This window comes from Nasonia vitripennis, chromosome 1 (assembly GCF_009193385.2).
Source record: "Nasonia vitripennis strain AsymCx chromosome 1, Nvit_psr_1.1, whole genome shotgun sequence".
NCBI lineage: Eukaryota > Metazoa > Arthropoda > Insecta > Hymenoptera > Pteromalidae > Nasonia > Nasonia vitripennis.
In genome coordinates, this window is record NC_045757.1 from 20,733,233 (window position 1) to 20,757,494 (window position 24,262).

The 24,262-nt window shown below is 40.4% G+C and overlaps 2 protein-coding genes across 11 annotated transcripts; one reads left to right on the forward strand and one right to left on the reverse strand.

Annotated features, from left to right (window-relative positions):
• Positions 1-410: 410 nt before the first annotated feature.
• LOC100118826 (PHD finger protein rhinoceros) lies at positions 411-16,482 on the forward strand. 10 transcript variants are annotated; one of them, XM_031931832.2, is made up of 11 exons: positions 411-623; positions 2,835-2,884; positions 3,266-3,786; positions 4,060-4,216; positions 4,302-4,454; positions 4,587-4,874; positions 4,948-5,121; positions 5,253-5,419; positions 5,685-5,829; positions 5,980-6,567; positions 6,735-16,482. In XM_031931832.2, the coding sequence occupies exons 3-11, from the start codon at positions 3,323-3,325 to the stop codon at positions 13,872-13,874; spliced, it is 9,276 nt and encodes a 3,091-aa protein (XP_031787692.1). In that variant the 5' UTR covers positions 411-623; positions 2,835-2,884; positions 3,266-3,322; the 3' UTR covers positions 13,875-16,482. The 10 variants fall into 10 exon arrangements, with proteins under 10 accessions (XP_031787692.1, XP_032451969.1, XP_016844414.1 ...); XM_032596078.1 differs by having other exon boundaries at positions 5,706-5,829; XM_016988925.3 differs by lacking the exon at positions 411-623 and adding an exon at positions 1,077-1,404.
• Positions 16,483-19,041: 2,559 nt separating this feature from the next.
• On the reverse strand, positions 19,042-22,538 carry LOC116417651 (venom acid phosphatase Acph-1). The gene is made up of 6 exons (XM_031931863.2): positions 22,324-22,538; positions 21,574-21,681; positions 20,288-20,553; positions 19,886-20,172; positions 19,349-19,557; positions 19,042-19,254 (listed from the first exon to the last, which is right to left on the reverse strand). Exons 1-6 carry the CDS (start codon positions 22,402-22,404, stop codon positions 19,096-19,098), a joined length of 1,110 nt encoding a protein of 369 aa, XP_031787723.1. The 5' UTR covers positions 22,405-22,538; the 3' UTR covers positions 19,042-19,095.
• Positions 22,539-24,262: the final 1,724 nt, after the last annotated feature.

Genomic DNA, 24,262 nt, shown 5'->3' on the forward strand with positions numbered 1-24,262 from the left:
TCACCTATATCACTTATCAGCAACGCTTGTTCGGTTTGTTTACCTATTTAGTGGTTTTCTTTTTTCTGCCACCAGATGTCACACGCAACCTTCGACACGACAAGGCCAATAGCTACTAGTAGCTGACCGGAGAAAAAGAGTAAGTATCCAGCGAGCGCGGAGAGAACGCGCGGAGAAGGAGTCTGACGAAGACGCACGCTTGATCGATTGCTCGAGTGAGAGCGAGACGGTATAGACGAGCGAGCGACCCGTTATTGTATGGGGGTGGCGTACCACTGTCTGGTGGGGCGAGGGGGGTAGGCGCGCGAGTGGCGAGAGCCGAAGTAAAGACAGAAAGAGACATGCAGAGAGAGAGAGAGAGAGAGAGAGAGAGAGAGAGAATGCGAGCGCGCACGGATCACGTGACCCGCCCCTCGCAGTCGCGCGTACTCGCGCACACAGTTATTTTTTCAGGCATGATGGCGCCAAATGCCACTACTCCGGACTCCCATGTAAATACGAGCAGGTTTTCGCGCGGTGCTGACCACGAGCTGCTGCAGGCCGAATCGGCGAGCGCGTGATGTGCTCGCTCTGCCGGCGGCCGCTCGCGCGCCCATTATACCCACCTGGGCTAGCATGCAAAAGTAAGTACCTGCACACTGCACATGAGAATCACCCGCTGCCCGCTGCCGCTCTCCGTCTCTCTCTCTCTCGCTCTCTCTCTCTCTCTCTCTCTCTCTCTCTCTCTCGTTCGATTCGCAGGCTCTCGCATCGCGAGATCGCGCGCAGGCTCCATTCTCCACCTGTGCGGGCATATAATGATTCGGAAGCAGAACGCGCGTCAGAGAAGGAGACTCGAAAAATCATCGCGAGACAATGCTCTCGAAAATTGATGAGCGTCCTCTGCTCCTCTCCGCCTCTGTCTCTCGCTCTCTCTCTCTCTCTCTCTCTCTCTCTCTCTCTCTCTCTCTCTCTCTCTCTCTCTCTCTCGCTCTCGTCTTGTCTGCTCTGCTGCGCTGCGCGAGTCGCTCGCGCTCGCCTAATCTATTCCTATAGCTATATGTATACGCGTACAAGTGCGTGTATACATGTAGGTATTATATAGAGCGCGGAGAGGTACGCGCGCTCGCCACCCGCCGCCGCCGCCACCGCAATAGACAGAGAGGGAGAGAAAATAAATGTACGTGCGTCGCACGTGTAGTCCCCGGATCCACCGCCGCGGTCCGCCCGTCGGTTTCGGAGCAAGTGGGTCGCAGAAAAGAGTGCAGCGACCACCAGCCCGTGTCCCTGCAGCCGAATTTGCGCCCCTGGACCGGGACCGCGCTCGCAGTACCCTATACATATATTAGATCATCGCCGGAGAATGGAAAGTACGAGCGAGACGAAGATACATCCCAGACGACGACAGACCGAGAGAAATGCAGCGTAAGTTGCATCGCGCTTCATAATCGCCGCGAGGGCGGCCCTGTCCGCGTCACGGCTCCCATTCACGTGTACCGCGCGCCAAAATCGCACTCGGCTCGGCTATGCTATAATAGATCAATAATAAGGCATTTCATGGTGTTTTCAAGCGTGCGCGCCTACGTGTGTGTTGCGGGAACTATAAGCTACATATATAGTATATATGGAGCGAGAGAGAGAGAGAGAGAGAGAGAGAGACTCGCGCCGCCGCGAACTCTGCTGCTGCTCCGAAACGGAGCTATAGAGTATAGAGCGAGAGAGCGTGTGTGTGGAGTGGAGCGACGTCCGCGCGCGCGACGCGAGATCGAGAGAGAAAGAGAGAAATAGAGCGCGCGCGCAATCATTGCGCCGCTCGGTGTGCGCCGATTACGCCCCCCCACCCCCCCCCGAGTAGTGCGAGAGAGAAAGAGAGACCTGTGCTGTGTGTATTCCATAGTGTGTTCGGTTCGCGCAGTGTAGTGTCTGAAATGCGCCTCTCGGCCAGACGCTGGCGCCATCTGCATTGTCAATGTTGTTGGGCAGCAGCAGGAGCAGCAGCAGCAGCAGCAGTGGTGCTGTAATGGAGCCGTAAGCGCGTTTTCCTGGCCCACCGTGTGCCCGCCGAGAACCGAGAGCGAGGCCCGCCGCTCGAACTGCACCCAGGACGGACAGCCTCCCCGGCAGCATAGCCGAGTTCCGACGAGCAGCAGCGAGCGACCACCAGCAGTAGCAGTAGCAGCAGCAGCAGCAGCACCACCACCACCACCACCACCGCCACCACAACCACGGGGACGAGCAACCCAGCCAGCGCGCGCGCTCGCTGCAACGGCATTCCCGTGAGTCTCGGACCAAGTCCCGCTGCGCTCAGGATTGCGAATCCCGCATCGCCGTCAACGCCGCCGAGTCGGGCCCAGCGCTGGCCCTCGCGTCTTACCCGGCCCGCCGCCACCGTCACCGCAGCCGAAGCCACTCGCGGTCGCAGCTCGTTGGCTCTCTGCCGTGGGAGGAAGCGCGCGCTTGACCTGCCGAACGTGTTTACGTGCGTTCGGTGCCCGAGTGAGCCGAGGAGACAACGCCGCGAACGCAAGCTTGAGATCAGTGCATAACCTCCGTGCCGCGGGTGGTGCCCCCAGGCTGATGGCCAATTCGAGTGGACAGTGCCGTGGTGTTTCTACCCGCTCGTATGGGTTCTCAGTGTCGTGGACTGTGTACCTGGTGCGTTATGTTATTTAATACCTAACTGCTGGCGCTCGCTCTGACCAGTCACAGTGTTTGTGCCAGACTTGACTCCGTGTATCTCTGTACGCTTGCTCCAGAAATGCTTGTTTACCTCTGCTCGCTGCTTGGCCCGATCCCTAGTCTTAAGCCTACACCTCTGTCTTTCTGCCACAATAATGTGCATTTTTGTTTTGCAGATTCAGTGGATACTCCTTTTCCAGATAATAACTATATGGATAGCTATGTAGTGAGTATCTGCTATCACATACGGATTTATTGGATGGATTGACCGGTTGTTATGTTATGTTTCAAAGAGGGTAAGTGCCAGAAATGATGAAGGCATTGATTCAGTATCGTTGAGTGAGGCTTTTTACTTCTTGATGATATGAGTGACAGATATGCGTCAGGCTTCTTTGTTTACTACCAAAATACTTTATCCTATCTCTGGATGTGTCAGTTCAACTGTTACCTAGTAATATGAACATACAAACTCTACATGTCAATGTTTCTACTGTCATTGTCAGTATAGCTGTATTTTTGGCACTTAGTTACTTTGGTACCATGTCCATGATCCTCCAAGTTCAATGTTAAGTTGACTGCATTCTAAAGTTAATCTGTTTTGTTGCAGGATGCACACGGCTTGTCCGCATGTGCCGCAAACCACTAGATTGCTTGGTGTAGTAGAATGGCACAACGAGGCAAGAGAATCAACAGAAACGACAATGACTCTGCGTCTTGCCCGGGCGCGATTAAAAGGCGCAAATGCAGAGTGGGACCAGCTGCTACGGATACTGCAGTACCAGTGGCAGCGCTGGGCCCCTCCGAGGAGGAAGAAACGATGGCGTCGTCCAGTCAAGGAGGGTCATCCTGGACCCCCAGACCTCTCAGTGATATAAAAATATCCAGCATCTACAACAGGTCGGCGGCAGAACCGCCGGCTGAACTCTACCGTAAAGACCTGATTAGCGCAATGAAATTGCCCGACAGCGAACCGCTCAGTCCTAGTGAATATTGGCTTATCTCTGACCAATGGAAACAGGAATGGGAAAAGGGAGTGCAGGTTCCTGTTAATCCTGATTCACTTCCTGAGCCTACGGTCACTCTTATCCAGACTCCGCCTATGAGTAAACTTTATGGCGAGTTTAAGTTGTAAGTAGCTCTCTTTATTTGTACTGTTTATGCATCTCTTAAGAGTAATTTATGTCTTATTGCAACATTTTACTATATTTTGTGAAAGAATTATCATATAGTAAAGATTATTCATCAAAAGCAAACGCCTTAAGTGACAAAAAAAGTAACCGATAGTCATACATGTTTATACCTGTGAAATAATTATATATCTTATTAGTTACTAAAATAAATGTTAACTACAAGTAGATGTAAAACATGGTTAAAATAACTCGCATACAATTTTCATTTCAGACCAAAAAAGTTTTTGAGAATATCACGAGATGATAGTTTTAATACTGAAGAGCATTATTTAAGCAATACTCCAGCTCGAGCTGAAAAGGCCTGTGGCTATGACTTGGATGACACTGATATCGCTTGGCTAGAAGTGCTGAATGGTGAAAGAGCATTGGTAATAATTTGACAATATTTGATTTTTGTGTTACTAATATGTTACATTCTTTTCAATATGCTAATAATATCTCATTAAATTATAGTGTGGCCAACCTTCAGTTACTGAGTCTCAACTTGAGCGAGTAATAGAGGAATTAGAGCATCGCTGTTGGGATAAAATACAAACTATAGTTAAAAATGAAGAAGGTCTTGGAATTGAGTATGATGAAAACGTTATATGTGACGTTTGTAGATCTGTAAGTACCGCAAGTATCATTTAGTAAATTTGTATTTTGAAATCAATGTTTTCATCAAAGTAATATGTTGGTTTTTTATTGTTAAGCAATCATAATAACTGTTGCTTTCAATTTGATTTCTCTTTAACGCAGCCTGATTCTGAGGAGGGTAACGAAATGGTGTTTTGTGACTTTTGCAATATTTGCGTGCATCAAGCATGTTATGGGATCACATCAATACCAGATGGTTCCTGGCTGTGTAGAACTTGTTCATTGGGTCAGAGACCAGAATGCGTATTGTGTCCCAATCCGGGCGGCGCTATGAAGTCCACACGGAGTGGACAGAAATGGGCCCATGTGTCCTGTGCTCTTTGGATTCCTGAAGTTAGCATTGGTTGTGTAGAAAAGATGGAACCTATTACAAAGATATCCAGTATTCCGGTAAGTAATATTATCTTTTATAATAAAATGTGCAGCGAATTGATTGTTCTTGAATTATTATACTATATTACAGCCAAGTCGATGGGCGCTTATATGTGTGTTATGTCGCGAACGCGTCGGTGCTTGCATTCAATGCAGTATAAAAACATGCAAAACAGCGTACCACGTTACATGTGCTTTCAAACATGGATTAGAAATGAAAGCCATAATCGAGGATGAACAAGCAGAGGATGGTGTCAAATTAAGGGTAAGTTTTTAATTCATTGCTGTGCAAACTTTTTCATTTTAAAAAATAATAAATTTTGATATAGCACCATCAAGCTTTAAGTCTATGATTTATATTAATTTTTAAAATTGACAAACTTGTTTTCTTTGCAGTCATACTGTCAAAAACACGGAAAAATAAATACAAAAGATAAAAACAGTGGAGGAGGCGCAGGAAGCGGGAGCGGTAAAGGAGGCTCTGATTCTGATGAAGGCGAAGTTCGTCGAAGAAAACGCAAAGATATGAGTTCCGAGGAGAAAAATCAGGCACGCGCGGCCAAGTAAGTAGAATTCGTACAAATTTATGTTATTTGAAATCTAATTACTTTTTTAAATGTTTTTGTTGTTTGATTTATTTTAATGCAATAAAGTTAACTTGAAATTGAAAAATGTTCAGTATTGCAAAGATGATAAGCATGAATCGTTTGTGCAATACGTTTTCTATTTATTAGCTTAACATTTAATTCAAAAATCAAGACATTTAAATAGTAGTTATAGGCCCTTATTTGTTTATGTGAATATTGATAATCAAACGCTTGCATTTAGAAAAAAAATTTTTAAAATTAGACTCCAGGAAATCGAAGCTGAATTCGACAAACATGTAAGCTTAAAAGACATCACGAATCAGCAGTTAGATGTGGATTCTGACGCTATAGTATACATTTATAATTATTGGAAATTAAAAAGAAGGGTGAGTTACATTTCATTTTTATTGTATAATTTAATACTCAATATTAATCAAACGTACTTGTTACTATTCTTAACTATTCAATAATTGACAGTACAAAAAGTATTAGCAATTAATGAAAAGCATAAAATAACGTGAAAATTTGTTTGTCAGTCGGGACACAACAAGCCGCTGCTTCCGCCTCGTTGTGGCGAGCTTTCAGGCTCGGGCGTCCGAGCGCAAGGCCAGGCTGCCGACAACGAGAAGATGCGCAAATTCGTGCAACTCCGCCAGGATCTTGAGCGCGTGCGTAATCTCTGTTACATGGTTAACAGGCGAGAGAAACTTGGTCGCACGTTTCTTCGACTGCGTGAGCAAACCTTCCACAAGCAGGTGCTTCTGATGTCGGGTCCAACTCTGCCTGCGACAGCCGTATCGTCCATCCTCGAAGCCAACCATGGGCCTAGCATCTATGATCACCTTTACTCGCATCCCGACGCTGAGACGCACTCGCACGATCTTGATTCGCTACTGGCGCGTATCAAAGGTCAAGAATCTCCTGGGACGCCACTTTCAGGAGATGAAAAGAAGCATCAGCCAGATTTTAATGGCGCTTTGAACAAGCGGCTGCATTTCAACGGCACAGTGACGCGTAAGAAGCTCTATGGCAGCGATCTCTCGTCTATGAGCAGTAGCGAGACAGATCAACCAAAGCCCAGTAAAAGTTCCAGCACGAACAAGACGATCACTGAAAAGAAATTGGTTAGTTTACATTTATTATTTACAAATTTCAGTGAAATTTTATTTTGAAAAATTATTTAAAACCAAGAACTGGCTTATTGAACAAATTAATTCAAACTTTAGTTATGTATAGTCCTTGAAACTTAATATTATTTATTTTAATAAATAAATCGCCTTTTTTCCAACAGCAGCAGCAGCTTAGCAAGACGAAAATCACGCCCAAGATCGAGACTGACTCGAGTACTGAAGAAGAAGATAAGCCATCTGTATTAGCGAGTAAGGCAAGTGGCAGTAAGGCTAGTCCCCGGCGTAAATCGAAGAAGACGAGCGCACCAGACCGGCCACCTCGTAACTCGACTCGGAAGGTACACGATGAAAGCAGTGAGAGCGACACGAAGCCCGAGACGGCAGCGACAAGGTCGCGCACGTTGCAGCACATGGAGCGTGAACTTGACAGTGCAACAGGCAGCGATTCTGACGAGCTCATACCAATTAGCAACAAAAGTGCAGCTACTCGGTTGGGTCCTGCCACCGTCGATCAGATATACTCGGACACGGATGACTCGTCTCTTGATCGTACCTCTTCTAAGTCAACGCACGTTATCACCAAAAGCGTTGCTGCCAAATCCACAACAAGTGAATCTTCTAAGAAGAAGGAGAAGGATAAACACAAAGATAAAGACAAGGATACCAAGGATATCAAGGATATCAAGGATTCGAAGGAATCGGTGCTTGACGATACCAAGAAAGACACAGGCACAAAGAACAAAGAGAATCAGAAGGCGGCTAGTAAAAAGAGAGAATGCATAGCGTCAGCACTGATAGTTCCGCAGCGGCAAGCTGCAAAGAAAGCCTCCGAGATTATGCAGCGCTCACAGAACAAAAAGGAAACGACGACATCGATGGCCGCAAGCGAACCAGCGACAGATGTTAAACCTCCGACGATAGAAGACGTGAAAACAGTTGTTAAGCCACCGAAGGAGTCTAAGGACTCTAAGTCACTGTCTTCGTCGACCACGTCCTCCAGAAAACAAAAGCCAGATGGTAAGTCCTGGTCGAGGTCTGGTAACGATATTTACGATTTTGAGAAGGAGTTTACCGATGGCTCCGAAATTTTGGCCTACGTACCGCAACGGCAAGCGGCAAAGAAAGCGGCTGAGCATATCAAGGGCAATATCAGTGCTAAATCTGCAGGGGCTCCAGTCGATCCTGAATCATCTGATAGTAAAGTAAAGAAGGAAACTTCCGACGTTACCACAGCCGGCCCCAAGAAGAAACCAGAAATGAAAAAGGAGGAGTCGCCTGTGACGGAGGAACCACCTGCGACACCAAAGAAACCGATGAAGAAAAGTCCATCGAAGCTGCCTTCCGATTCGTCAAGTTCTAGCAGCAGTAGCAGCAGCTGCAGTAGCTCAAGTGATAGCAGTAGCGATTCCGATGATACCAAGAGTCCGGAACAATCGTCGCGACGCGCAAGTATTAATAAAGAAACGGCTTTGTCATCTTCGACCTCATCCGAAAGTGATTCGGGACATCATTCCAGTAGTCGCGGTAAGACTAGTATCCCAAGAGGTCGTGCCAATCTGAATAAATCTGATAGTAAAGCAGAAAGCAAAGCCGATCTCAAGACAGAAAGCAAAGTGGTTGAGGAGGAGGACAAAAAATCAAGCTCTATTTCATCTTCTTCAGGGACGGGGCGGAAGCTTAAAAAGCTGCCCGACAAGAAGCTTAAAACTTCCGACGGGCGGCATGGACACGAGTTTCAGCCGCCGTCTACTGAAAGAGATGAACCGAGTCGATCCTCCTCCGCCAGTCACAAGGACGAGCACAAAGACAGCAAACAACTTAAAGACCAACAGCAGCTTACCAGTAAGCTTAAGCCTGCCGAACCAAAGGACAGTGCCACTAAGAAATCAGCTGCCGTTCAGCCCCAGCAACATCGCCATCAGCAGCAGCACCAGTCACAAGCTGAAGCTGATGAAAGTCTGCTCAGTGGGTCTCGAAATAATGATGGGTCACGAAATTTATCTGGGCTCAAATCTGCTAAAAAATCCGGCCAAGCCGCCAAGCAGTCCCAGCAACAACAACAGCAGCAGCAGCAACAGCAGCAGCAACGTCAAGAAGCATCACCCGCTAAAAGCAAGGAAGATGTCTCTACGACTCCGAAAGGAAAGGCCACGGAGGCTCGTAAACGAAAATCTGGCGAAAGCCCGCAAAAAGAAGAAAAGAATAGTAGCAAAGATGCGTCTCCGGTCAAAAAGGTGGAGAAAAGACTGAGTGAGAGATCTAACGACAGGTCGACCTCTAAAGACAATGTTGAGCGGGACTCGAGCACCTCGAGGGTCGCCACAGTAGAGCCCATACAGAAGAGTGTTCCATCAGCCTCTGAAAGTCCGTCAACGAAGAGTGATAGTGGTAAGAAATCAAAGAAGGGCAATAATAAGAACGTGTCTGTGACATTAGAAGAAGAGTTAAAGCAGCGTAAAGCCGAAAGAGATAGTCCAAAGAAGACGTGGAGAGGTTTTGATAAACTGTTGGAGAAGCGTGAACATCTAGACAAGTTATCGAGATCAAAGAACGCAGAAACTATCAAGCCAGAAAAGAGCCAACCTACTACCGAAAAGCCTGCAAGATCTGATAGGTCTGAGACCCCAGAAATGCACAAAGTTAGCGATCGTTCAAAGAGCGAGGATAATAAGAGTTGCGCAGTCGAAACCAAAAAGTCCGTGCCAACAAGGGAGTCTAAAGAAAGTAGGCTCGGTATCGAAACGGCCTATAGGAAAGATTTAAGTGACGCCCCACTCGCTGAACGACTAACCGATGACAACAGAAAAATATCCGAAGAAAAAACAGAAATGTCTGTAAGCAACGCTGAGCACATGGAACACTTAAAGCCACAACACAAAGATGATGTGCTGAGCAAGGTAGGTGGTGAGCACTTGCTTGCTAAACCGCCCGCCGACAAACTTGCTGCAATAAACGAAATCAGTGAAAAGGAAAATAGCAACAAGCGAAGACGATCTACGAATCGATCCATATTCTCACCTCAGCACGGTAGCAAGGATGCTGGAGTACCTGAACTGTTTGACTTTGATCAGGATATCCTCAATGACGACATCAACGACGATGGCTTCAGCATACCGCGAGATGCTGAGGAACGTGCGGCACCGCTATCTTTTTCTTTCAACAACGAGCTTTGGTTCAAGGAAGATACGAAGGAGGATAGTGCGAGGGAGACTCTACATCTCGTTGAAAAACTCCGCATGGAGTTATCAAAGAAGTCGAATTCTAGTCAGTTTGACCTGGAACCTACTATCGCAGCCGCGGCTGCTGTCGTCACTGATGATGCAGAAGTTAAGGGATTGCGTGCTGCTGATCTGAAACTCAAAAGTCAGTTGCAGCAGCAGCAGCAACAGGAAGAACAGGAACAACAAAATCAGCATCCGCTGGATGAACAACAAGACATGGCAAAAGAAACACCACCAGCTGAGTTGGCGGCAGCTGAACTTAAGAGCTCTAGCAACTCACAACTAGTTGAAAACATTGTACAGGCAGAAGCTCAACGAGTTGAAGATAAGCCGAAACCTTGTTATCCAAACAATAGTGCGCCCATGTTTATGCCTTCCTTCATTAGCGAGGATCACGAAAGTAGCAAAGTAGCTATGGCCGAGCGTGCGAAGTTGGACAGAGCCGAAGCCGACGAGCGGTGGGTTCCACCGAGTGCCGATACCTTTAGCGCTGCCGAACAACTAAGCGCCCTTATCGACAGTCAGGCTCAGCGCTACGGTGTTGCAGGCCAGCAGTTCTCGAACGATCTCACCGCAGCAGTTCTAGCCGCAGAAAATGCGAATGCGGCAAACGCCCTTGTTCATTCGCAACTACACATGGACATGCAAGATCAACAGTACATGATGCGCGCTATTATGGATCCCCATAGCGAACAGCAGGCTCGAACGGTTCAGGGCCTGGCCTCTCTCGTCGAGCAGCAAGTTGGAGCGATTCCAACTCACATGGTCGATGAGATGGTGAATCGACATCTAATGGGTCTACCGGGTGCTGATGACGAACAAAACAGCGAAATGGATCGAACTCTCGACAAGGACGAAATCGGCTCGGAACTGGCGCGCCAAGACTATACTGTCGGAGGCTCGCCTTACAATGATCTTGCCACCGTTCGCGGCCAGGATACGAGATGGGCCGAGAGTCAAGTGCTGCCATCGCGTCGTTCGACCTCTTCATCCATTACGTCGGCTTCCTCGGTTGACGATCACTCTGGCATTCCACCATACAAGGGCAATAACACTGGGGCTACAAGCTCTGTTGGTGCGAGTTCTGGCATGCCGTCGATGAATTTCCCATTGGAGGGTTCTTACCACACGTACGAGCCGTCATCCAACAGTAGCTTTACGGGTCCAGTGTCTTTGTTTCCGCCACAACCGAGTAGCGCCCAGCTACCATATCCATCTCCTGGCGCAGCTATGTTTCCGCCACCGTTTGGCGCACCTTTCCCCACGCCGCAATCCTTACTACCTCATGTATCAAAGCCACTAGATGAACAGCAGGTGATGCAGGCTTCACCTTGCACAGCCGCCTTCACCTCGTCCTCGCATAATATGGCCTTCACTGCGGCCATGGTCTCTCCAAGCAAGATGCCTTCGCCACCACCTGGACATTCGGCTCTCGACGAGCGCGATCACTCTCAGGATCTTTATGAACAACAACAACAACAGCAGCAGCAGCTCGAACACCATCCGCCTATCGAAGAAAGCCCGGCGGCTGCTGTGGCGACGGCCTTCCTTAACAGCCTCCCAGAGGCTAGTATTCCGGAACGGCCTATAGAGCACGTGCACGAGACACCGCCGAGCGAACAGGCTAAGAGTGCAACCGCTTCAGCGGGTAAGAAGTCGCCGTCCAAACCCACCAGAACATCGGCCCGAGTGACGTCGCAACAAGGAAAGTCGCCTGGCAAGTCACCGCGACAACAGGAGGCTACGAAACCTGGTCCGAGCAGTCGAGCTCGTGGCAGAGGAGGAAAGTCTAGTCAACAGTCCAGTTACAGAGGAAGAGGTAGAGGTCGAGGAAGGGGGCGAGGCAAAAGTTCACATCATAATAGTTCGATACACAGTGATGACTCTATCCACAACAAACTTGTCGGCAGCGTATACGACTTCGATTCGGACGAGGATTCTCCAGGCGAGACGAACATCGCCGACCTGCGAACGATGCGCGAGCGTAAAAAGTCGATCGAGCTCTCGTCAACCGTTAGCAGTGAGAGGCGTGATAGCCTGGCCATGGCTAACGACTCGCTTGTCTCTCAATTAGGCAGTCTCGCAGATCAGCAGATGCTGCACAAGAGCTATACGGAAAGCAAGAGGTTAGCGATAAGCTCGCCGTCCATGCCAGGTGACGACTCAACAATGGGCGCAGAATCTGAATCTGGTGCTTGTCACGGTTTCAACGATCCGGTAATGCCATTACTACCAGGGCCCGTAGACATGCGCACCTACAACTCAAGCGTTGATGCTCAGGGCTCCTCGTTACACGGACAGTCCTACACCAACCATCTACTCGGTTCGTTCGCTGGTGTCTCCACCGAGCACTCCATCCCCGACATGGAAGAGGACTTGGACAAGGAGCTGCACTCTACTCTCGTAGCAAAACAACAACCTGATCTTGCGTCGAAGGGTATACCTACATTAGATCCAGCAGCTGCCGGTCTCGCGGGTGACCCCAGCAAAGTGTCACTCATGGATTCGCGCAATCAGCTGAAGGTAAAAATTAAAGGCCCGTTTTTGGACGCTAACTACATGGCGGCCTCGGCAGCGGCTATGCCTCTTGCACAGCAGGTCAGTCCAATCATACCACCAACGAACAGCGTCTCCGTCGTCGGCTCGGGAACCTCCAATCTTCGTCGTATGCGTAAAAAGGAGTTGTTGCGCCAGTACTGTTCTCAAGACATGAACATGGACGATCCAGCAAGCGGGACTGTACCTATGGTAACACCTGTCATTCCACCCATTAGTCGCTCCTTTATCGCCATACCGAAGGCTGTGGACTCGATGACGAGCATACCTACTCGGGAAGATTATAAGGCTGTTGTCGTCAACATCGAAAAGAAACGTCGCAAAGAACGCGCGAGCATCGGCAGTCTCGGCAGCTTTCTCGACGCGCCCATTTCGGGTAACGAGGACGAACAGCAGCAGCAACAGCAGCAACAACAACAGCAGCAGATCATCGGCACGGAAAGGCGGCGCTCGTCCAGTGGAGCGCCGGCTAGTACTGAACGACGACGCGGCAGACAGCCCAGGCCGTCAACGCAACCATCCGCTTCTGGTTCTAGTACACAAGCGACCGCTGGTCCTCCTAAACTCAAGATCAAAATTGGCAGTGGTACCCAAGAGACGACGGCGAGCTTGCAGCAAGACGATCGCAGTAGCATTAGGCCGCCGAAGAAACGATTGAGCAGTATACCTAATATGCCGAGCATGGAGGAGCTTAGGCGTGATAGTATGAAGTACCGAAAGAAGATCGAAAAGGAATTCGAGGGTAGCTCTGAAAAGACTGGCAAGATCAAGCGTGACAAGAAAGACAAAAACGGCAAAAGAAAAAAGAAGGCAAGCAAAGAAAAGGGAGATAAGGAGGGCCGAGTACAGTTGCTTGAGAGCGGCGACAAGGCGCCCTGCAAGCTTATCATAAGACTGGGCAAAAGCAATCCGGATAGTGCAGCATGCAGCGACGAGGGTTCGAGTGCGGCCGCTGGCTCCGCGATGACAACGATGCCGGCGACGGGAACCACGACGAGCACGACAACAGAGACCTCGACGAGTAGCGCAACGACTGGTACAGGCACGAGCCAGGAGAGTTGCGAGCAGGCGAGGCTAGGCCCGCCTCCGTCGACGGCCGAGGAGGAGAACAATACCACCGGGAACAAGTCGGAAGAAGCGCCACTGGAGGGTAGGCAGCCACCCGCGCAGCAGGAGAACTCGTCCGCGAGTACCTTGAGGAAGGTGCGCTGCACCAAAGTGTCACCCATCAGGTTAAAATTGACGCGATGCCAAGAGGGCTACGAGCTCAAGTCGCCGGGAGCAACTGTCGCAGCTGGAGAGCAGCAGCAACAGGCGACAGGGCAGTCTGACGACTTGGCTAAAGGTCAGCAGCAGGAGCAGCAGTCTACTGAAAGCAAAAACGACAAGGAGGAAGTAAAGGAGGAGGCGTCGTCTTCCATGGGAGACGAGAAGCTCCCTTTACTGGGCCAGTCCGCGACGGCACAGCATAGCTCGCCTGGCTGTCCGCCGGCGCCGCTCCCACAAGGATGCCAAGTTAGGTGATAATTAATGATAACTGTATAATAAAGACAGGGAAACCAACACTAAATAATCTGGTTCTCACATAGACAATGATTATGTTATTATTATATTATATGTTATATATATATATATATATATATATATATATATATGTATATAGTATATATACATGTTTCGCGCGTATATGTATATATATAATATTCATATATGTACGATATCCAATGTTGGGACGGAGAGACTCACTAGTTAAATGATAAATGAAGAATAAAACGCGTTGTAAGTGTGTATAATAAATTATTCGATAATTGTAAGTGTAAATGATCTGAGGGTGAAGTGAAATGTCACAAAGTGCCCAAATTCACCATAATTATTATATAGCATGTGCATTTCAAAATAGAAGAATGCGCGAGAAATCGAGCGAAATGAGAGTAAGGAAGAGAGAGAGAGAGAGAGAGAGAGAGAGAGAGAGAGAGAGAGAGTGAGAGAGAGAGTGAGAGAAATAAAGTAATATGTGGTCTCAATGGCGTACGCTGCTCATCGTTGAAGGTGTCGCTTGTTTTTGGTGATAAAGTCGTATTCCAGCCTGATCCTTGTCCATGTTGAGGAAAAGTCTTCTTTCTTTTAGAAATCGCACGTTTCACTACGGTAAATACTTCATTTTTATTCTTTATTTTACTGAACGTAACCCTTAAAAAAAGTTGTAAAGATTGTTGGAAGTGATACAATTAAATATCATTAAATAATTAAATGTTATTTGCAAATCTTTAATGGCTACTCATATAAATGAAGGATAACTACGTAATCCTAGGTACCTTTTTTTGAAAAAGCATAACATTCTTTATTTAATTACTTGTTACATGTATATGCTGTTTTCTTTGTAGCAAGAGAAAAAATGCACATTTTTAAAATCTTATTTTGTCAGCAAAATTGACTTCTTAATTAAAGTAAAAAAATTCACTTTGAGCCAGTTTATAAGTAGTTACTTTTCTTTAATTTTATTATAAAATATCTTTCTTAAGAAATGAAGCAAACAAGAACCTATTTCTGTGATATAAAAGTTGAGATTTTTTTATAGATATTTATTATATAGTAATGCAGTAAATAATTATAAATATAATAACGCCAAACGTTTATTAAGGATGTAGTTTATGTTTATATTGATTACAAATATTTTAAACTTGGCTATAATTTACATTACTTTTATTATAATGTGTATATATTTTTACTGCAATATTTATAATAAATATTACATATCTATTAAACTACTTGTCAATAACTTCAAAAGAATTATGCACGGTGTCCAGCCAACATTGCTTTTAATCAGAATAGTATCTATTAGTTTTGACGTGGATATATAAATTTAGTATCCATTAATTTTATTATAAGAGATATTTGTTAATATACGTCAACAAGAGAACCTAATTTTTTTCAATAAATATTTTATACAAATAAACGGTTGTTTGAGCATATTAAAGTACAGTTTCTTAACAAATAATTTTTACTTTGTTTAGTATAATTTTTTAGTTATTGACAATCACGATGAGAAATAGATGTTTATCGATCAATATTAGATAAAAAACTTTGTTGATATTAAAACGCTTTAATTACAAATTGATTTATTATTTTTATAAATGTGTATAATTTAAGTGAATTATTGCTAGATCAAAATATGTTGCATTAACAGTAAATTATGTGTGTAGTTGGAAAAATTATGTTAATGTTTCAAATAATTATGCGAATTCAATTTTATTTTGATTTAAAAACTGGCTAAGAGATTTTTTTTTTAAATTGCGATTTCTAAAACCAAAAGGCATAAAATAATTGTTTTACTTGCAGTGAAACGATAAAAACGTTTCAAATACAATTAAAGAAATTATTTTCAGTGAACGATCGACACCTTGACGAGCGCCGAGACTTTAATTAAGAACATATAAATATGACCCTGTACAAAATACAACAAAACATTACACTTCATAAATCACAGTTTAAAATGTGATTTTTAAACACTCTAGAGTAATGACTTTTATTAAAAAAAAAAAAAACATTATACAAGTACATTTCCAAAACCAAGTAACGGTAAAATAATAATAGTTGTACGAAAGAAAAGAAACGCAACGTCGTATTTATATACAAAAAAAAGAAGAATAATACAAATCGGTTTTACCTTTTTTACCACACTCATTTTTCGTTCACTCTTTTATCGCATTCGTTGTACCACGAACGGCTCTTGAATTTACAATAATGAAAGCGAGGGAATCATACAACTAAGAAAAATTTGAGAGATAATCAATAAAGATACGATCAATAATGTATCTGGTTTATTAAAGGATACAAATAAATATTTTGTACGCGAGAAGCCTTTTCTGGTTGCAATTAACGTACACACATACAAACAAACTGATCACCGGACACGTATTTTGTAAAGATGCACTAAATAAGAGCCGATCAATTTTTATCACTTTTTTATGTATAGATGAGCAGCTAAATGATGTAATTCGCCGCTTCGGAAGATGCGTATATATATATATATATATATATATATATATATATAGATTTTATAATAGTTAAACAAGTTGTTAAATATCATCCTTTCGTTTGTAAGGTAAATAAAGAAGAATTAAGAAGAAAATATATAGTGGTAATAAAAAATAAAAGTAACTTCCTTCGTGAATCTTCGCGAATTCAGCCGTTGCATGTAGAATATTTATTTAATTAGGTCATTCACCACGCAAAAAAGCAAAAATATTACATATATATTTGACGGAGCAAAGCAAAATAAAAGACAATTATTGCGGCGTAACAACTTTCGGAGAGATATGTATGTTCTTTAGCATTGAACGCTGATACTTTATCATATATTTATTAAAAAAAAGTCGTACGAAAAATCGGTAATGTTGTTAGTAAATCGTCGTAATCATGGAACTTTCGTGCCATTTTTTTACCGGTGTGATTTGTGAGATATAAATACACACACACACACACACGCATATATATATATATATATATATATATATATATATATGAGTGTGTGTGTATGTGTGTGTGCGTGTGTGACAAGAAAGAAGAAAAAGATAGGTGGGCGAAAGGTCCATGACTTATATATATATTTTTTGTTCAAAAGGCGTTGTAATATTATGTTCGTCCTTTAAATATTGTAATTGATTTGTGGTGCCTGTATGCCTCGGTTTATCTTGCTGGAATCAGCCCAGTACTATGAAGATACGCAGAGTGATTACAATTACTTAATCATATATACCGATGGCTTCCTTGATAATCAAGTTGTTTTTGACTGTCAAGTTTCAAGCGTTATAAATCACAATTTCTCGTAATACAAGTTACTTAGTCATGTTTGGAAAGCAGTTAAAAACTGTCTGTTATATACTCCATTGCATTTGGAATGTCTCTAGATTTGTACGCAAAATTATAAGAATATTTTCCATTCTTTTGTAAACGAAATGCATAATATTAACGTGATGTTGAGTTAACGCGTAACTTAATAGTATGTTTGCTGTTGGGGATATGATAACTACCATAAGCCGTCAACGTCGGACTTTGCGTTTCTCTTATTACTGGGCTGATGAAGGCTTGTGAGGGCGCGAAAATTGTGAAAAAAAGAAAACGCCAAGTTGAACAATTGTACATAGACTGTAGAATGTTTTTTGTTAAATTCTCACCTTTAGCAAGTTCGTAATAATAATGAAGAGCAATCCAGAATTTGGAATTATATAATATATAAACACGCAGCGATGTGCGCAGCGTCTTGTGCGGATATGTCTGTGCGTTTTATTAGCAAGTGCATGTACGCAGATCTGATAAGAGTGCGCGGTCATCATCTTCCAGCTTTGCAAAATTTTTCTATAAATGGTTGTATATGGCGTTAAAGATCAAAATGTGTACGAGAGCTCGTGAGATCTTCGTGAAAGTGCATCTTCTTCCACTGAACTAACATAACAATAAGTTCATTTTTTATTTTGATGCCGATTTTATGTAAAATCCGTCGTGAAAAAGGCAACCGAATTTGCGAAAAAGAAAAACGTAATTCCGTATAATCGTATTTTCTTTTATATATACGCATATATGCACGCAATGAATTCGGGATTAATCGAAAAGTCTGCGTAATGAACAGAAATTTTTAGAATAGTAAAGAAAGTATAATAACGGAATATTATTGTATAGATCTTATCTTTTCAAAACAGTTTTTCATTTGCAAAGTAATTTTTTTGTTTTAAAAAAATCTTTACTAGGATAATAATTCTGATTTTTATATTCTCAGAAATTTTTTTTTTGAATAATTCCATCAAAATATTCTGCTCACGACGACGAGACTTTTGAGCGATGCAATAATTTCGCGAAATGCGTAAAAGACTATACATATAAATAGTTCAATCGAGGAACTTTTTTACTTTGTAACTGACAGGAATCTCTGTAACCAAACAACTTGTTGTTGAAAAAGTATCTAGCATGAATGGATATGTCTCTTGAAGTTTATTGCGCACTTTTTTGTCAGGCTCATAGTTTTTTTACGCATAATATTATATTCACCGTAAAAAAACTTTTATTCGTTAAAAAGTCCTATACTATGCAATTTGATTTGATATTTACTTTCCTGATTCATGCAGCTTCATACCTTGCATCGATTACTATTATATATTATATATATTATTATATTATATTATTATTGCGTATTGTACATTGTCGGTGATAAGAGATTGTTTAAGAGCCTATATATTGTACAGATTCGAATAAACACACGTTTAGTTAGTTTTAAATATTGTTTTTTCTTACTGAATTATAGGCGAGAGGATATCGCTAATAACGACTATTACAGAAAAAATAATAATGATAATAATATGAATTTAATATTATACGTATAAATATATACATAGTTTTATTATAAACACAAGATGAGTAATATGATATTTAGTTATTGTAAATAGTGTAAAAGAGAAGCTGGTCTTGTAAGATAAAAGATAAGGTGTTTTAATGTGCACATAGCCGCGTCATTGTCAATAATCATATTATTACGATTAATAATAATTACAGTTTTTTTAAAAAATGTCATCTCTTGTTTACTATGACCCATGCATTTAACTATTATTGCAAATATATCACGTTCCTCCTTCCAACTCTTATCCGTACTTTATATATCTATATAAATATAAATATAACGAATAAATATAATATCATATATGGGATAAAATAAATTATTTATTATACATCTAAAAGTTACAATTAATTTAAATTATTTCGGAAGCTTAGTAAGTCTATTACATTGCAAATCAGTTTCTGTAGCTGTAACATTTTCTAATAATTTCACGAACTTGTTGAAAGGACATAATTCATCACAGCCAGGAATTCGTTGTACTTCTGCTTCTACAGGAATACCTTTATAATATAATACCTATATACAAACAAATGCAAAGATTTAATGCTTTCTATGGAAAAATATTGCTTATAAATTGACTTCTGTAGTAATAGTAGGATTTATACAGTACCTTAACATAATATTCTCCATTTGTTTCGTGTAGCTCGATAAAAACGCCACTTGAATATTCAGGTATATGTTCGTTGTACAGTCCAAGCGTGTGCAGCAGCATTACGACGTTCAACTCATGTCCGCTATACACGTGAATTTTAAAGCCAGGCTTATCTTTGTTTAATTGAGCCGTCTTCATGTCTCTTATAATTTTTTGCAATATAACGCCTGCAAATTTTTACACCGAATTATAATTATGATTTTTCGTTTATATATAATTCTTGCAGCAATTATATTCCAAACATATATATATATATATATATATATATATATATATATATATATATATATATATATATATATATATATATATATATATATATATATATATATATATATATATATATATATATATATATATATATATATATATATATATATATATACATATATATATATATATATATATATATATATATATATATATATATATATATATATATGTGTCTGTGTGTGTGTGCGTGTGTGTGTACAGCATATCAGCATTTACGCTTACCGCCAGAGAGTCTTTTCAACTTGTCGTTATATCCGTAGTGTAGGTATTGTAGGAGTGCACCATCTCGAAGTTTGCCATCAGGATAGATGCTGTCGGCCCAGTGAGGCAACGACAAATTCATCGATTGTTCTGCAGCCAAAGTGTGGTAGAGATGATTCATGTCCATCACGCTAATCGGGGTGGCCCTTTCCATGTTTTTTGCCAGCTCCTTCATGAAGGGTTCTAGAGCTTGTGCCTTACTTTGATAATCAAGGGAGTTTCTAACGCTTTCGTACTCCTCCTGATACCTGGATATTAAAGTTGCCGAATTAATGATGATTGTATAACAATTACAAACATTATTTTAGTTGATGCACCATATCTTTTTGGTACAATTATTGTACTGCTATCATTAAAACTTACTCTTCGCAAAATTGCGGAACTAAAAGCTTGTCTTCATATTTTGATTTGAAAGATACCAAAACAGGTTGCCAGTTCGTGTTGGTATCCCAATGCTGAATCGGACTAGGTGGATACAATCCGGCAAGGGCCATTTGCAGGGACATTCGCGCTCTAGGTGAATCGGTGCTCATAGCTTCTACGTCGTTGATGAGGTATACGGGCCCCAAAAGGTCATCGTAGCTTGATCGAAGGAACTTTCCCAAATTGTAAACTCGCGATTTTCCATTCTGTATGCATAATGGTTTGATGTAATAAAACAACGCGATATCCACGAGCACTTGTCAATTTTATATTAACTTAACATATTATAAAGATGATTATATTTTACAAGCGTCGGATTATTATTGGTTATAATACGAAGCACGACAATTCCAGTTTTAAACTTTTAATAATAGATTTTAGCAAATGCGTACGTATTTTTTTAAAAGCTCATCAATTATTATATCTACTGGATCTATTGAATACGATATTATTAACTGTTAATTATGTTGATAAAAAAATTACGTTTTTTTTTTCAATATGTAGCGTTATTATTCTTCAAGCGTTTTTAAGAATTTTCGATCATTCAAATTTATTGTTTGATGGATTGAACGATGTTTGATTAAGTGTTTATAGTAAAATCTCGCACAAGTACTATAAATATAATCATCGTAAATTTAAGCAAGTGTGGAAAGAAAATCTTATTATGTTTTAAGCAAATATTGATCGATGTGATAAGCAAATAAAAATTTGAACGTATGTCTTAGCAGGAGGTTCGCATCTTTAATGATTTACTCAATGTGTGCACATGTATACAGGCCAAATTAAATAAGTACAGGTGTTAAAATCGATGCCCGATATGTTGCACAATACAAATATTATACTATGTTGGCTTTAGAAATAAAAAATTATTTGAATAAGATTTTCTACGAGTAGACCGTAATTGAACATTCATATATAATTAGTTCGGAATCTAAGAACGATTATTTTTTTAAACTACAAAATTGAATATATATATATATATATATATATATATATATATATATATATATATATATATATATATATATATATTATATATATATATATATATATATATATATATATATATATATATATATATATATATTATATATATATATATATATATATAATATATATATATATATATATATATATATATATATATATATATATATATATATATATATATATATATATATATATATATATATATATATATATATATATATATATATATTACTTACGTTTGTCAACCCGCCAAGGCCCATTGGGTAGAAAGTCTTGTTACGGTGTAGATCATTGGGAATGCTTTTAATAAAATTACCAGGTGCTCGATCCCCATGTCTAAATACCTAAATATATAGATGTAACGAATTCAAACTTTTATATATAAATTGGATGCTTATAATTTTGACTGCATGATAATGTTTTTCATGCTCCTATATACCCTGCTAAAAATTCCAGCTGATTTTCAGCTTAAAATAAGCTTACGTAAGCTTACGATTTAAGCTTACCAACGACATTGTTTATATAAAAATTAATAAAATTAAAACTAGAGCTAAGTATCAATATGCCTTAAAAAAACTTAATACTGAACAAAGTTGTTGCATTGCTAATATAACTACTCACATTTTTTCAATTCATTATTATTTGATTGATTGATAATCTATATATAAATTGATAAAATATGCTTACAAGAATGTTTACATACTTATTATCTTATCAAAGCTAGAGGCCTACATATTTCACAATCAAAATAATTTTTTTAATAATAAGACAAATTTTAAACAAAATAGAAAGATGAGTAGCGATGATTTATATTAATGTTTATATACAAGTAATTATAAATAAGAATAATAAATTTAGCGCGTTCGTAATAAGAGAATTGAATCAATTGATGTTATATGTTAATATGTAAAAATTCGAAGCGTTAGAGTTACTAATCAATTGAGATAAAAAAAATTAATAAAATAAAGAAATTTAGTTACACTTACGATGCTGACTTGTTTTACTTCGCTTAATACTGCAGTGACGCACAGCTGCAGCATCAGGCACAAAAAAATGTTTAAACGCATTCTGATGTTCGTATGATCGCTAAATTGGAGACACTACTCCGAAATTACGCGAACGGTCAATTTATAGAAAAAGATAATCTCTTTTATTGCTCATTCTACCTTACGCAATCGACGTCATTTACATTGTCTTCGTGCGATAACAATGTTTTATAATATACCAGAAATGATGAATAGAGAAGCATACTTTTCTTCAGCTAATATTGTAATATACGATTATAATAACAATTTAATTTCAACAAGATATACACATAACTGAACAGTTTGCAAAATCGCAGATGGAAAATTTGCTCTATCTATTTCCTCCACGTGAAATCACGTTTTGCCGCGTTTCATTATTTTTTTAGGTGTTCGCGTTCTTATCTTTTTACCGCTTAGAAGGTTTTTCACAATTTCTCTGTAGAAGTGGTGCCCAATCCTATTCAACTCACTTTTAGTCCAGTCGAATTAGATTTTGAAGGTAACAAAATTAAATACAGCAATGTTTCTGCACTTTATAGCGTAAAACGGTATGTAGAATGATAATTTCCAAAAACTAACTAAAAAGGAGTAGAGGAAAGTTGTCAAATTTGCATATAAGTGGCAAAATTACGTGTTTTTTTAGTTTATCAGTGCCGATCAAAATGTAGACGATCGATCGAAAAATAACTCATACTATGTTGAAGGTACTTAAATTACCTACACATAAATACACCTGAATTATTTTTTCATTAATTAGTTAAGTGTAAAATCAATACCGAACGCGAAAAAAATGCGTTTTCGAAAATTAGGCACTATTATTGCAAAAATCGATGGATGTTGATGAAACTTATGGAAAAGATGGTCAATACAACTGTCAATATGTGTGCCAAAAGCTGATTTGATTGACCGTCAAATTGTTGCTAATTACATTTGTCAATTATTAATAAACTTTTCGACGTATCGAAATGAAATTTTGGGAATAATTAAAGAAAGAGTTCAACTTCAATTTTCAAACAGTTTCACATTGATATTCTAGTTAATAAACGCGCTAGCAAGAGTTAATGTTGACGTGAATGAACCGCTCGGTGGATTTTAATGATTATTTTTTGATTTGGGTATCTTCTCGAGATGAATGCGATGCTGTAATGAAATTATACTTTTATAACAAAATTTCTTCGCAAACTCAACATTAAATTTTTTAAATTGTGAATATTGATAATAATTTTAGAGAAAGTATTTTATTTTCGTTTGTTTTTTCGTAGGTATAAGGACAGTAAAAAAATTGAACGCAAAAATTAATTATATTTATAAAAATACAAAATTTTATTCTTATAAAATGATATTTTTTTTTATTATTCTATTCGACTTTTTTTCGCAGGTATTACTTCATCATCATCTTCTACGTATTGTAAGATATCTGGTTGTTCAAATATATTTTCTGAATAATCTTCTGTATCCTCCAACAGTTTGTCAACTATTTGTTTTTCTGTATTGTCACACTGGCCGTGACAATTTTTGCAGATTTCAGTACATTTTAAACCGTGTTTTCTGCAGCCACAATTTTGTTTTACGCAATTGCTTTTGCAGCTGCAGGAAACAATTTTTAAAAGCGTCTCTGGTATTAGCAGGTTATTCTCGGTGTATATTGGTTTTACACCAGACGCCGAAGAAATTCACTCCCAATCACATGCATTCAAAGAATGATTTCCCTGCCACAGTTGCAACTGGAAATAAACGCGGAAAGCGTGTTGCGCAGCTGCAGCTGTTGTAGGTGGCAGAGACTCCAATTTGAATGATGATTTACTTGTGTGTTTTTTAAAAATAACTAGACTTGGCGCAGTGCGCTGCGCGCACTGTAGTAGACTATAATTTCATTAACTTATTAAATGGAATATAAATA